Source organism: Opisthocomus hoazin, chromosome Z, assembly GCF_030867145.1.
Source record: "Opisthocomus hoazin isolate bOpiHoa1 chromosome Z, bOpiHoa1.hap1, whole genome shotgun sequence".
Classification (NCBI taxonomy): domain Eukaryota; kingdom Metazoa; phylum Chordata; class Aves; order Opisthocomiformes; family Opisthocomidae; genus Opisthocomus; species Opisthocomus hoazin.
The window spans coordinates 78,385,543-78,399,176 of record NC_134454.1 but is presented as its reverse complement, the minus strand read 5'-3'; the positions used below and the strand labels follow the sequence as shown (position 1 = coordinate 78,399,176).

Below are 13,634 nucleotides of genomic sequence, written 5' to 3'. Positions count from 1 at the left end.
TTCTAACACTTCTCGAATGCTTTACTCCTCTTCACACTGCATGACGGTTCTTGGGAGGGCAGGATTTCACTTCCAGCTTAGATGCACATCTGGACGGCGTTAACATTTAGTCCTTGACTGTGCTCTCCAGGACAACCTTGTCCAGTTCCTGCTGCGGACTAGTCAGACTTTGGCCTAACAGAAATAAGTATCTAGAGGAGTACTAAGGATACCATTTATTTTCAAAATCACTAAAAATCCCAAACAAAACAGTTTATGGCAATACAGATTTACATAACAGGGACAGCAAATTGAAAAATGTACAATCTATTTCATATTATTGCACTCACTTTTTTATAATATACAAGGCATATTAAACCATTTTCATTAAAAGAAGTTTTATTTATATAAATAAAAGTGTAAATATACAATATCATACAATAAGTGTATCAGCCTAACACACAAAACCTACCTAGAGTGGGATCCCAATTTCTCACATGATCTAGTCTACTTCTCATCAATATTTCCACGTATACATTTACATACCCTAAATGTAGAAGCAGGTAAACATTCCCACCTGGGAACAGTTCCTTCAGATTTTGACAAGAACCACTGCAGAACATGAACTAGGGTTTAAGTGAGGTTCACTAGAAAATACGAATCACTCAACAGTCTCTTAATACTTATATGCCCTCGTATTATTTATTTTTTTAGCAAGAAAAGGATCAGATGTTTCTCCCTTCCTAATTTAGGCCTAATCCCACAGTTTTTAATACAGATGCAGTCCTCTCAGAAGCTGGAAAGAGCTTCCAGGTACAAAAGGCTGCAGAATACGCAATGGCAGAACCGCACCGTAGCCCACTCTCATGTTCAGGACGTGCACCCTGAGCTGCCCCAGGCCTGGAAGCAGCAAAGCCCTCTGCCAGGCCCTCTCCATCCAGGAGCAGGTCCACCTAATCTGGAGTGCTTTCAGGCCCCTTGTGAAGAGTGGCACACCAAGTCCATGACTTCATCCTGATGTTTTGGTATTCCAGGATGCAGCTGCAAGTCTCTGGAGAGTCACCGCTCTCCTAGAGCTTGGCCAACCCTCCAGTATGGCAAAGAATCACCGTGGGGACTGATATGGAAACCGCAAGGCCAAAAATGCTCACGAACCTGCTGAATACCGACAAGCTGATGCAACGCCCTCCGGCATTTTTGTGCAACCAGGCTCTCACGTACTTTGGCAGGTGCGTAACAAAAGGTTCACTACATCTGTTTGGTCTACCCATCCTGTTTGTAATAAAGCAGATTCATATTGCATAAATCCTGGGCATTTATGAGGGACACCACGCCAACAGAGACATCAGGAAATGCTACTGTAATCATACCAACAAGCGGTAGCATCACTAAAGATGTTTCTTGTTCTTTCACAAAAAAAAAAAAAAGTATTTTCAGGAACAGAAACTATCAGGGTTAAATACTATTCTTTTTCTTGCTGTAATGTTAGTAGAGAAGTATATCATTCTACCCATAGTAACTATCAGAATTAAAACATTAAACCTATCTTTTAAATTATAGCCACTACTTAATCACACAGAAAAATCCCCATTTCTTTGCTGTTATTCAGCCAACACATATTTACGTGCACATAAAATAAAATACTGAACAGTATTCGATTACTGAAAAATGAAAGCCTTCTAAATCACTCACATTGAACAGTACCTGCAAGTGTCTGAAAATATTCACCACATATCATCTTAAGACACCTCTAATAAAGTTTAATTTACAAAATGAAGACTTCACCTTTGAGCTCACACTGGTTTAGGAGTGAGGGAGACATACACCCCCCTGTATTGAAACCTCTAAAATTTTAAACTGTGGACTGAAAAAAAATGCCATTTCCTAAAACACAGTTGTGATTTACCACATTAAAGTAGCAAAAAGTCAGTACTGCACTTGTACGTATTATACGTATACAGGTATGTATTCACTACGCTGCATTAAATTCCACATGCATTTTATGTATCTATTATACACGCTATTACAGTCAGATTTTGGTCACTCCTGAACAAGGCCTCACCGTCTAATCGTCACTGCCAAATGTCTTCTTGCTGTTCTTCAGCAAATATGCAGGGCTAACCTCTTTTATCCCAGCACAGGCCTGCACCCTCGTGTGGTCCTCTGACCCCAAGTGCTGCATCCTCCAGAAGCCTCTCCCACCACGGAGGTGGCCAAGGGCGAGCACCAGTCCTGACAGAGCGTCCAAGCTTTGGGATCACAGGGGCACCCAACTCCACTGAACCTGAACCAGTTTCAACAGAAATCCTGCAGGCAAAGCAGCTGTAGGACTACATACAGTATTGCCTTTCCTGTAACCAAAAGCTGCATCTCTCCTTGGATTCACATGCTAAAACGTCACTGAAAAAGAATGAAATCCATTCATTTTAAGGCAAACATTGCACAGCTTTTCTGCTCGCCTGGTCTCGGGCTGCCTCGCAGAACTGAATTTTCCTCTGCACATCACTAGTTGCAGTCTGATGAAGCTGTCACAGAAATGAACAAAAGCGAATGCTCCACTAACCTGGAAGCAATTGCTCCAAGCACTGTTGAGCAAATGTAAATAAGCTGAACTACAGTATGATCTTGGGGTGAGGCCAAGCAACAAGCCCAGACCTTTTTGTAACAGCTACGCAGTGTCTTGGCTCACTACGAACGTCGGCAGCGCATCAGATCTGGACCAGCTCCAGGGTGAGAGCTCTTCATGCTGGGCATGCTGGCTGTGAGCGCTCTCGAGCCCAACTTGACAAACAACCTGAGCACTCTGGTACAAACAACTTGTTCTCAGCTGATAAGGGCACTGGCCTGTTTCCTCCTGTATCTCTTTTATGCTGTTTAGCTATCCCAGATGTAGGAAGAGAAATAACAGAGCCTAGTCTCTTGCACCTATACACTCTCTTCCCAACACAGCAGACTATAAATAGCACTCAGCAGCAGCATGGATCACTACTGATACCTCTACTGTGACTAGAGGTGAGAAAATCAAAACGAAGCGCCTGCAGCACTGCAACCCGTTCAGTTCTTCTGTATCCAACACCAAGGTTTCTCCCATCTACACAAACAGGTTTTAGTTTCACCATCCAGAACCCTCAGCATCAGCCCTCTCCTGATGCAGCTGGGTGCACTTGTATCTTCCACACACATCCTCATCCACTCTCACACAAGCAAAAATAAATAGCGGACAGGAGAAAACAAAAAAGAGCGATTAAATGCCACCACAAGTATGGCCAGTTCAGATTTAATCTGTTTTAATCCCCATCCTTAGGCCACCTTTTTCCAGCTTGAGTGTTTCAAGTTAGGCAGCCTTAAGCCTCCTGTAGCTAAATAAAAGCAGCGCAGCTTTCAGAAGTACTTAGCAATCGCTGAAGTCTGTGGGATCTGCAAGTGCTCAGCACCTGAAATGATCCCTCTTTAAAAAATATATGTATTTTAAAGGTACCTAACATTAAAAGCCTAAATTTGAAAATTCAGACCCCCATTTTTATAGCTCCCATCTTAATCACAACAACCGAGTCTACACCTTGGTGGACAATCACCTATTATGTGGACATGATTTTCTTGCTCACAGATTTCTAATGCATTAATGCCAAGTGCTTTCAGACACAAGCTGCATCTAAGAGCAGATTCAGTTGTGCTGGATGCTGGGTTAGTTCATCAGTTTTAAGAGGATTTTTCAGCTTTGCAATAAAACGCTCATGTTTTAGGCATAAAGGTTGTGCAAAATTATACTCTTTTGTCATGCATTTTTAGCAAAACTGCACTTAGAAGAATACAGTGAGATTGTTCCAGACATTCTCTTATTACAACAAAAAAGGACCAGACCCTTAGTAAGTGTCCTGGAGTCTTATTACAGCTAAGTGATACAGTGATGTGTCACGATATAGTGATCTATCACTGTCATATTACAGCTAGGTGATATACAGTCTAAATACCCACCCTTGTCAACAGGATGGCAACCAACAAGTTGTACTCCCAACACTCTGCAGATAATAAAAATAACAGGGACAGGCACAGTGTTATTTATCTCAGTCAAAATACTTTAAACCAAACCCAGGAGAGGTCTTGAAGGTCCATTAAAACTGCCACATAATACAAAAATGTCTCTAACATTTGGCTTCCTTTATCCCCAATAATTAGGTGAGATTTTATGATGCTCATCACACGCTTGCTCAGTGGTTCTTCAAGGCTCTTAGCACCTCTCTACAGAGCATTAAGACACTTCTGTGTGGCTTTAGAACCAAAGAATGCTTCTAGCCAGTTTTAAATGTTTTGTCATAGCAAGTGTGATTAGATGTAGTGCTTCCATCACACTGAAGTTCTGTGTTTTCTGATTAGTAACTGAACAGGGCCCTCTGGCACAGATTTAATAATGTTCCAGGCATCGTAATGCATGAGGCCAAGTAACGATTTTCCGCTCACAGCAAGAATTTCATCTCCAGTTTCTATGTTTCCAGATTGCTCCGCAGCACCACCTAGGAGGAAAAGGGGAAAAAAAATCAGTGTAAGAAAACAAGTAAACCCACAAAAATTTGCTTTCCACTGTGATGAACAGCAAATAAACCATTTTTCCAACAGTGGCAATTTCAGTACAAGTCCCTGACGTTGAGCTCAGCTCTAGCAATCTACCCCATGCTGCATCTCACAGAAAACGTTATTTTAACCAAGATAAATCCTTGTTCTCAGAAAAAAAGTCTATTTTTGAAGGAAGCAGCATGAGTGCACAAAATACACTATACATTATCTCTGAAGCAGTAAGAAAACCTGGTTGTATGTGGCATGGATTTACTTTCTGAAACAGAATTTTAACATGGTAATAAGCAGATAATGCAGTAGAGATTGTAAAACCCAGATAACAGGGCTGGATAAACCAAACACCGGTAGCAAACTTAGGACAAACACACCAGACACACAAACAGATCCTAGGGAGGGGCACACCCTTCACTGCTGATGAAAGTATGTTTTCTGTAATGATAATTTCACTAACATCAGCCATCACGGGAAGGGAAAGGGAAAAGGACTGTATATAAGGATATAAATTAATGAGCTGAGAAATTAAACATGCCCTTTCCCCTCAGATTCACTTTCTAAAGAGGGGAAAACAAACACACAAAGAGAAACTGATGAGCAAATCAGGGAATATCAGTTTGATTTTCTTCCTTGATGAGAGAACAAACCACTGAAAAGGAATCCTGTAAAAACCCTGCGCACCCGCAACTTCATTGAGAGTTTCAGCTTCCTTTAGAAAGTGCTATATTTTTCACTAAACTGAATCCGAGACTAAGACATATTAAAATTACAGCATACTTATGGGACTGGTTTCCTTTCTATACATGGTTCATATAAGTTTAACTACCTGCTGACAAACAAAGCATCCAGGAGTGGCAGTTTCTGAATATGAACATCACATTCTCTGTGAAAGCTAATACTGGTATCTAGCAAAAAAAAAAAAAACAAGTACAAAAAAAAGAGATACAGTTAATGATTGGGTATAATGCAGGATGATGCTTTGGAACTACATTGATTATTTGCACTGTGCTTCTCTTGGAGAAGAGAGTCAGGTAAGGCACGGACTTCTTAAACTGTTATATAAGATATCACTGCTGTAATTTAGTTGTGCAGAACAGTGGACTAGCCCAGGAAGGAATTGCATCATATTTAGCAAAAAAAAAAAAAAAAGAGTCCAAGAACTAAAATATCCATACAATGCACAAAAGGAAAACTCGGATAATATTCACTGCATGTGCGTAGTACCTTTAAATATTCTTTTTACAAGCAAGGGCCTGTCTCCAGCAATGGAAGCTTTTCCACCATCAAGACTGAATCCCAATCCAGCAGAGGTTTTCAATAATTCAACGCAGATGACATCATTCATATCCAGGTTTGGATCTGCGACAGAATATACATAGCATCTTGTTATGCAGTTAACAGTAAACTGCAAGTTGTGTTTGGTTGGTTTTCTTTTTGCTGCAGTGACAAAGCAATTGAGAGCTCAGTTCATACTCAGACTAGAACATGTTGTAACCCAGTTTCTCATAAGTGAATGTCTATTATTGAAGCTGTGAAGAAGCAGCAGTACAAAATTTTCCTGTTTGCATGTTTAATAAAAACCTGCCAAGGCATTTTTTTTTTGCAAAATGAAAGCCTAGCAAACAGCTCTAAGACTCTAAACATCAACAAGATAACTGAAAAATTACAAAAGTAGTGAGTGGAGAGCATCCCTTTTTCTTTCATTTGTTCCCACATGCTTATTCAATGACCCAAATCGTTTTAAATAACAATAATGAATGAAATGTACACTAAACAAACATGTTCCACCTCTTAAGGAAAAGTCACTCACTGGTATGAATAATTGTTTCTGGTATCATATCTACGGAAATAACCATAATTACCTGTAGGTACATCCTGCCTCCCACATAACAGATATTTTTAGAATGCAATTATTGCACTGACACAAAATAAGATTTTGCTCAAGAGGAAATAAATCTACAATTCTGGAAAACAGGACCCTCTTTGCCCTGTGTGAATGTAAACAATACACAGTTTGCATTATCAGAAATTACTCCTACCGTTATCTCACACAACTTTAAATGTTATCTAAAACATCTGAAGCTGTGCTTTGCCTTTCTGATGGAAACACATTCTTAATAACGCAATGCTATTGCTTATGAGATGATGTTGCCCCCTAGTGCCTGCACCCAGCAGATGTTCTGCATTTGTCAACTTGCAGGACGCAGGGAGTTGATCCGGGTAGGAAGGGATTCTGAAGTAATTACATGTACTATTATCCATGGGAGAAATTCCAGAATGGCTGAACCATTCATTTACAGAGTGCTTCCTGTTTCTTTTAAGCCGTATTACAAAGCTGCGTGATAAAACTCAGTGAAAGCATAAAACAATAAGAATTGCTACAGAAAAAAAAAACACTCAGTAATGATTACAGGCAATGGGTTAAAAATGGGTGAGGGGCAGTTCCACGTCCTGGTTTTGGGGTGGTTGGAGCTGAGTGCCTGGTATTGCCCTGGAAGGCACGGAAGCCACATCACCAAATCTCTCAGCAGTAAGCTGTAACCACTGCCCCGCTCCCTCCCAGGGACACTACAGCACAGGACCGAAGCAGGTCATCCCCTGCTCCTGAAGCAGAGGTATACAGGCAGGTGCTAAAGGGTTTTGTGTCTTCATTTGACAAAAAATTTTGAGAGATCTGTCTGAAACACCCCAAGTGCAGCCTTCACGCTGAAATGCTGTCTTGTTCCCAAACAGGAACTTACCATTCCACTGATACGTTTCCACTTAAACCATTTATCCTTAGACTGAAATTATTATCCTGGTATGAAATCTGCTGTTAACACAGAGCAACTTCAGTCCCTATGCATTACAAACTGCAAGACTTGGGGTGTTCTTTGAGATTTTTTTTTTTTTTCTATTTTGCTTGTTTGCTTTCTTGCACTGACTACTATTATTACTTAAAAGGAGTTTATCCTGGATTGGAAGAATATGTGGAATCACTAACTTTAGTAGAAATTGGATTAGGCCCTAAATATACTTCTAAGTTTTTGCCTACTTATGATATTTAAAAACAAAAACCAAAACAACTGCGTGTAGGCTCCAAAGAAAACAAACAAAATTTAAAGGTAATTTAATTTGCTCCCTTCAATCACATGAGGCACAGACGCTTTTAATCTAAAACACACGGACATTTTTCCCTTCAGTCTGCTCTGCAGCGGAATCCTTCCAATTGTTCTTGGACAACGATCATACCTGTTCCTATTTCCATGGAAACATCCTTTCCAGACCCCACACATTTTCTGCCAGTAGCTGATATCTCAAGTCTGGAGGAATTGTTTGCTTTGTCTTTTTCCTTCTGGATGACAATGACTGCGTATTTGTATAGTCTTGCCTGATGAAGAGCGTTCAGGACATCCCCATGGACTGAGCTCGCAAGAGACTTGCCATTGATTGACAGAACAAGATCTCCTTGATGAATAGTCCCTTCTTGAGATGCCATTCCCTTTGAAAACACTCTGTGGACCTACAAGAAAGATTTTAACTTAAGGATGCTTTAACCTTATGACCACACTTAGTGCTCTACAGGCCAAGATGAAGATGGAGTCCCTACCAAAGTTTGCAACTAGCGCCCACTGTGTGGATATGAAGCACACAACACCTCCTCCAACAAACACCCCCAAATACTAAGGCTTAAGTGACTGGACAAGCAGTGCAGTTCGGGATGGGGGGAAAGTAGAGGAAAAGATGCTATTATTGCATGGTCATTTCTATGCAGTAATAGACAATCAAAACCAGCTATGATCAAATACCATGCAAATAGTTGCAAAGGGACGATTTAGTGGCTTGAAACGCATATTTTCTAGAGAAAAGAATACTTAATTCAGAGTAGATTAAACTTGGAGTGAACTTCAGCAAGTTCAGCTGAGACTTAGATGTGTGCCGTTTACAAAAAGGAACTGACTAAGACTCAAGACCCAGAATTCAAGGGCTTGCCTGTCAGGCATTGTAATTTTAGCAGCCAGAATATGGTTTCCCATGCACACAGTTCTAGGCCTGCTGGGCAAAAGTTCAAAGCAGCAAATCTGTGGACACAGTTCTGCATGGCATTTTCTCTAGGAATTTATCCTAAAAGCAGACCAACGGCAAGGAATCAGAAGCCTTTTGGCTCCTGCTCCCTCTCATTGCTGGGCTATGCTGAGATGGGCACCTGCCACAACCCTACAGATCCAAGGAGATAAATTTCCAGCCAGTATGAGGAGACATTCAAAGCTGGAATAACAGCCTCAGTGATAGAGGTACACACCCAAACGCAAGACGTAAGTGGAATACAGGGGTGATGACCAAAACATCTGCTGCCTTCCCACATATGCTCAGCTCCTCAGTACCAGGCATTTCTATTTCTGCACCCAAGTGTGGGCAGAACAGCCCATGTAAGCAGCTCAGCACCCAGTGCCAACCCTAAATCCAGCTGAGACCCAGAATCCTAGCAGGTCAAGGACATTAAAATGTTCCCTACCTGAGAAACATGCTTTACACATACCGGACAAAGAGGATCTGGAAAGAGCAGGAGCTGATGCTCTTTTGGTCTCATGGCTAATTGCATTCAGGAGAAAGACTTCATCAGCTACTCGGCCTGACAGAGCTCAAGGTCATATTTTTAGGTAGTGTCCCAGCCTCTAGGTGAGGAGCCCTCTGGGGCGGGACACTGTTGAGCCTTCCCTCTGCTCCCAACTGACACTGCGAGTGTTTGAACCAGAGACAGGGAACACAACCTTTGTAGCGAAAGAAGCGGTGTCTGTTCCCTAGACTGTGACCATGTTCTACTCAATGACTGCTTAATGTAAAACACATTTACTTACATTGGTCTTGCCTAAGAGCAAAAACCTTAGCGGGTTTGCCAGAAGGGCTGCTGCAGGCCCCAAAGACCAAGGACATATCCTTCTAATCTCTGCATTTAATAAATACCCCTCTTTCAGGGCAGAAATTAAATGCATATCTTGTGTAAAGATGCTGTCACGCAGGACACCGGTTGTCTTGGATTTTTCTGTCTCACCGATGTGTTTTTTAACAGTATATAAGTTGGTACCACTTTTTACACACCAAAATCACTTGACGGCACACAGTATCCTTGGTTCAGAATGCTGTGTAAGACTTTAAAAAAACCCAACAACAAACAAAACAACAACCCCCATTACTGACCATCCATAGGTCTTAATAACACCAAAACAAATACGTGACGTGAAATCCAGAATGTTTGCTGAGGTCTGAAACAGTCATTCTCAGCATTTGCAAAACCCTTCAAAAACTCTGCTGCACAGAGTTCACTTTCAAGAGCTGGGAATGAAAATTGTGCATAAATAATTTTATTTACATGCATAGGATTTAGATCTAGCTGATCCTAGTAACAGAATTTTAAAGACTGGGAACATAACTGGCATCCATCTCCAATAATAAAAATTATGCTTCCCAGACACTCTGTGATTTCAGTAGCAGATGGTATGCAGCCGCCTCTGTTTTATGACTGTGAATGACTTGCAGTGAGTCTTCATAAATGAGCACTTGATCTAATCACCAGCCTGCTTTAAAGTGAGCTTTGCAAAAATGACTTGCAGCCATCACTTACTGTGACTGATTTCTGTTCCAGATCTATTCCTCCAGCAACACTAAATCCCAGGCCAGCTCCTTCTTCTTTGTGCAAGACTACAAAGTATGTGTCTTCTTTGCTCTAGCAGAAAAATGGAGGTGGAGGGGAAGGAGAAGAAAAACAAAACCAAAGATCAAGACCTGCACAAATGATGAATTGCCAGTACCCTCAGATTATGGCAGGTGAAAAAAGCAACTACTGAATTGAAACTGAGACATTAAATACATTTCTGTTAATGCTACAGATGAGTAGTAGACATATCGGAGAACTCAGGTGACAGCAAAGGTTTCTTCAGTCAGTTCAAGGCTAGAAAGCAAAGTCAAAATTAGGATAGTGGAAGGGTATTAAACCTTCTTGGGCAGCCTAATTTTCACAGGCTGTAATCAACTTTACATTGCTCGACATTTTGCAGTCAAAACTCAATAGTTCCCATACACCTCTCTGGACCAAGCACTGTACTTTCCAGTGAATTACTAACACTTGTATTAGTCCATTTCTCCTTCCTCTTGAAAGGCAGTTACAAAGATGTAATGCAGACCAGTTGTATCAGCCTCTTCTCAGCAGTGATGGACAATCTCACAAGGGGCAGTGATTACAAACTGAAGCCTGGGAAGGTTAGATGGGATAGCAGGAAAACTGTGTCACTTGGGAGACCAAAGTAAGGAGCCCATTAGTGATCCAAATGGGACTAAGCTGTGGTGCTGCGGAAATGGGAGCATCTAGCATAGGAAACTGACTGGTGCAGGTCTGCACCAGGGCTGAACTTGGCTCCAGACCAGAAAAAGGTGTAAAGCTGATTTCCTCGAAGTGACGGCCTGCTGCCAAAATACAGAATTTGCCATGAGGGAGAAGCAGTCCCGTCCAGCAAGTCTGGTGCTGTGTTCTGAACAGTTATTAGGACAAAACCAGGTGCTGTTACAGAGACCACATTTTGTGGTGTAAGGGGGACTATAAGCAGGCATCTGGTTGAGCAAGGTGATAGTAACTGTCTGTGTGGCAGAGCATCAGAAGCGGGGAGTAGAAAGCACATCTCAGCTTTTCCCTGGGATCCCATCCAACATCAGTCATTTCCAGAAACTGCCAACACTAAAATTAATGGCACATCATTAGAAACCAACCTCTTAATCTATTTAGCATTAAATGACATATTTAGTTCACTAAACTCAACATTTTAACTCAACGTTTGCCTTTTTATTTTGCTTCAAAGGGCACAGGGAACCACAGATTATTATCATTTTCTGGTGAAACAACAGTCAAGTGTGTGGCCTCTCTGTGTGCTTTTTTGCCAGACAGTGGCCCTGGAAGATTTTCTGCATTACAGGCATCCCTGCAACGCACAGAGCCAATGTCAGAAACCAATGCCACCCTGCTCCACATCACTGATCCATCAGCTCTCGAGGAGTGAGGAGCAGTCGAGGCTAAACATCTTGGTCCACAGTCTTCTGTAGACGTTAAGACCCTTCTCACCTTTACTCACATGAGAATAGCTTTATGTTAGGCTAGAAATAATAAAACCAGTTATAGAAAGGCTAGCCCCTTTCAAAGTACAGTGAGGGTAATGGAAACATTCGTATCTTTGTTCAGTACTACAGCAAGCCTTTTTGTTTAAGAGTTCAGGTCCTTTCCAACCCTTGCTACCACAAATTGATTTGATTACACTGGGAAGAAACATAAAAACATATCAGGAGTTCAGATGTTAGAGGGCTGTGCAAGAACCACACCGTCTGAACCCTGGCTTCCCACTGCCAAGGTCGTGCATTTCCTCCTTCCCCAGCTCTCAGCACTGTCCTCAGCCAGCACGCATACTCTGGGGCACCAAGACCTGGCTATGCATGCTTACTGCTTTACGTGGCCACACAGTGGACACACAAGGCCTCCAATGACCACCTCGCTTTAGTCTGGTAGCCAAAGATCATCAGCCATAGAGATTTAAACAATAAATTGCTCATATATACATATTTTTTTATATTAGTAGCACTTATTAAATGCTAGCAATAAATTCAGCACTGTTCAGAGCAAAAGATGATGACAAACTCTTCCCGGGGAAGCTCTCAGTCTGAATAAGGCAGTCTATCTCATTTTTCAGCAATTGTGTAACTATGAAGAACTGTCCTATTGCACATTTAAATCCATTTGACTAGCATAACATTTTCCAGTGTACGTGCCACACTGGACTTAAATATGGATAAGAAACTATGCAGACAAGGACTGCATTCCAAAAAACATTCAGCTTTATAAATATTTGAGTTCTCAGGCTTTGAAAAGTGGCATAAATAAATAATCTCTGCAAAATACTTTAAAAAACACTTAATTACCTTCGGCCAGAAGTACAATCCAATCCCAATTTTATCAGTAAACCTACCGAACTCTCTTGTCTCACCAAACTCTTGGGACTTGCAAGCTTTAGCTGCACTGTGCCTGGAAGGAGGTAAAGCTGAGTGTTTTGGGGAGGTTCCCTTCAGCCTGTTCTACATTTGAAATAGCAACCTTTGTAAGTAAGACTCAAGAATGCTCTAAACGCAGCTCAGCCAGCAGTTATGGAGAGCAGATGGCAGTTTCCCCTCCAGTGCTGTCATTATTTTATCAACTTCTATTTTGATTTTAAAAGGATGTGGATGTATCCCAAAACCACAAACACAAACACTGCAAACAGGGAGTAAGGTCCTGGCAGTCATTTCACTTTGGAGACCTTCTTTAACACCTTGATAATGAAGCAGGTTATCTTAATGCAATACCCAGTTTCCACAGAAGAGAATAAAAAGGTCACAGGAGTCTCTTGCAAACCCTCCAGCAGTCGCTTTCTGGTGTTGCAAGCCACCAGTTCAGCATTAAACAAAATAAATTCCATTTCTGTGATCACAGCTTCTAGCAAAAGGCGAGTGCTTGCAGGCACAGAAAGGAGCAGAACTTCCCTTGCGCGGTCAGGCAAGTGAGTCTGACCCAGATGGTTAGTGGAAAGTTAAATTCTGATGCGCAGTTATTGACAAACCCAGGTATTTCTCAGCTGTAATAATGACCCAAATGGAGGCATACTTCTCCGCTTAAAATAGGTCTATTTATTGTGGCTCAAAACTGCTTTTGCACTGGACAACAATACCTTTCTTACACAAAAGCCATTCGAATTTACTGAAGGTTTACAGCAGGCATTCAAAAACCAGAATTAATAAAACTACCATCAGCTGTAACTTACCACAGGACTATGGGAAGAGCTCTGAAATTGGAAGATATTTTATCTTCCATTAAGAAGACTGTTAAAAATACCACCAATAATCTAGTTTTATCTTCTGATTTTTACCTTTACTTGTGCTTTGACTTCTTGGAGCATAGCAGCAACATCACATTTTGGTACTACTGCTGACAAAACAGATTGCAGTTTTTGCTGGTCCAGGCTTGAGACAAGCAGCTGATCCAAGCTAAAAAGAACAGAAAAATATAAATGACAGCTTTGTATTTCTAGATTATGTAG

The 13,634-nt window shown here is 41.3% G+C and overlaps 1 protein-coding gene across 4 annotated transcripts in view; it reads right to left on the bottom strand.

Annotated features, from left to right (window-relative positions):
• Positions 1 to 262: 262 nt before the first annotated feature.
• The window catches only part of PDZD2 (PDZ domain containing 2), a 141,408-nt gene continuing 128,036 nt past the window's right edge, over positions 263 to 13,634 (bottom strand). For all 4 annotated transcript variants that reach the window (XM_075410906.1, XM_075410907.1, XM_075410909.1 and 1 more), the window contains 5 exons: positions 13,464 to 13,581; positions 10,148 to 10,249; positions 7,777 to 8,047; positions 5,770 to 5,904; positions 263 to 4,490 (listed from right to left, as the gene is read on the bottom strand). In XM_075410906.1, coding sequence (XP_075267021.1) covers positions 4,324 to 4,490; positions 5,770 to 5,904; positions 7,777 to 8,047; positions 10,148 to 10,249; positions 13,464 to 13,581 — 793 coding nt within the window. In that variant the 3' untranslated portion in view covers positions 263 to 4,323. The remainder of the gene's footprint in view (positions 4,491 to 5,769; positions 5,905 to 7,776; positions 8,048 to 10,147; positions 10,250 to 13,463; positions 13,582 to 13,634) is intronic.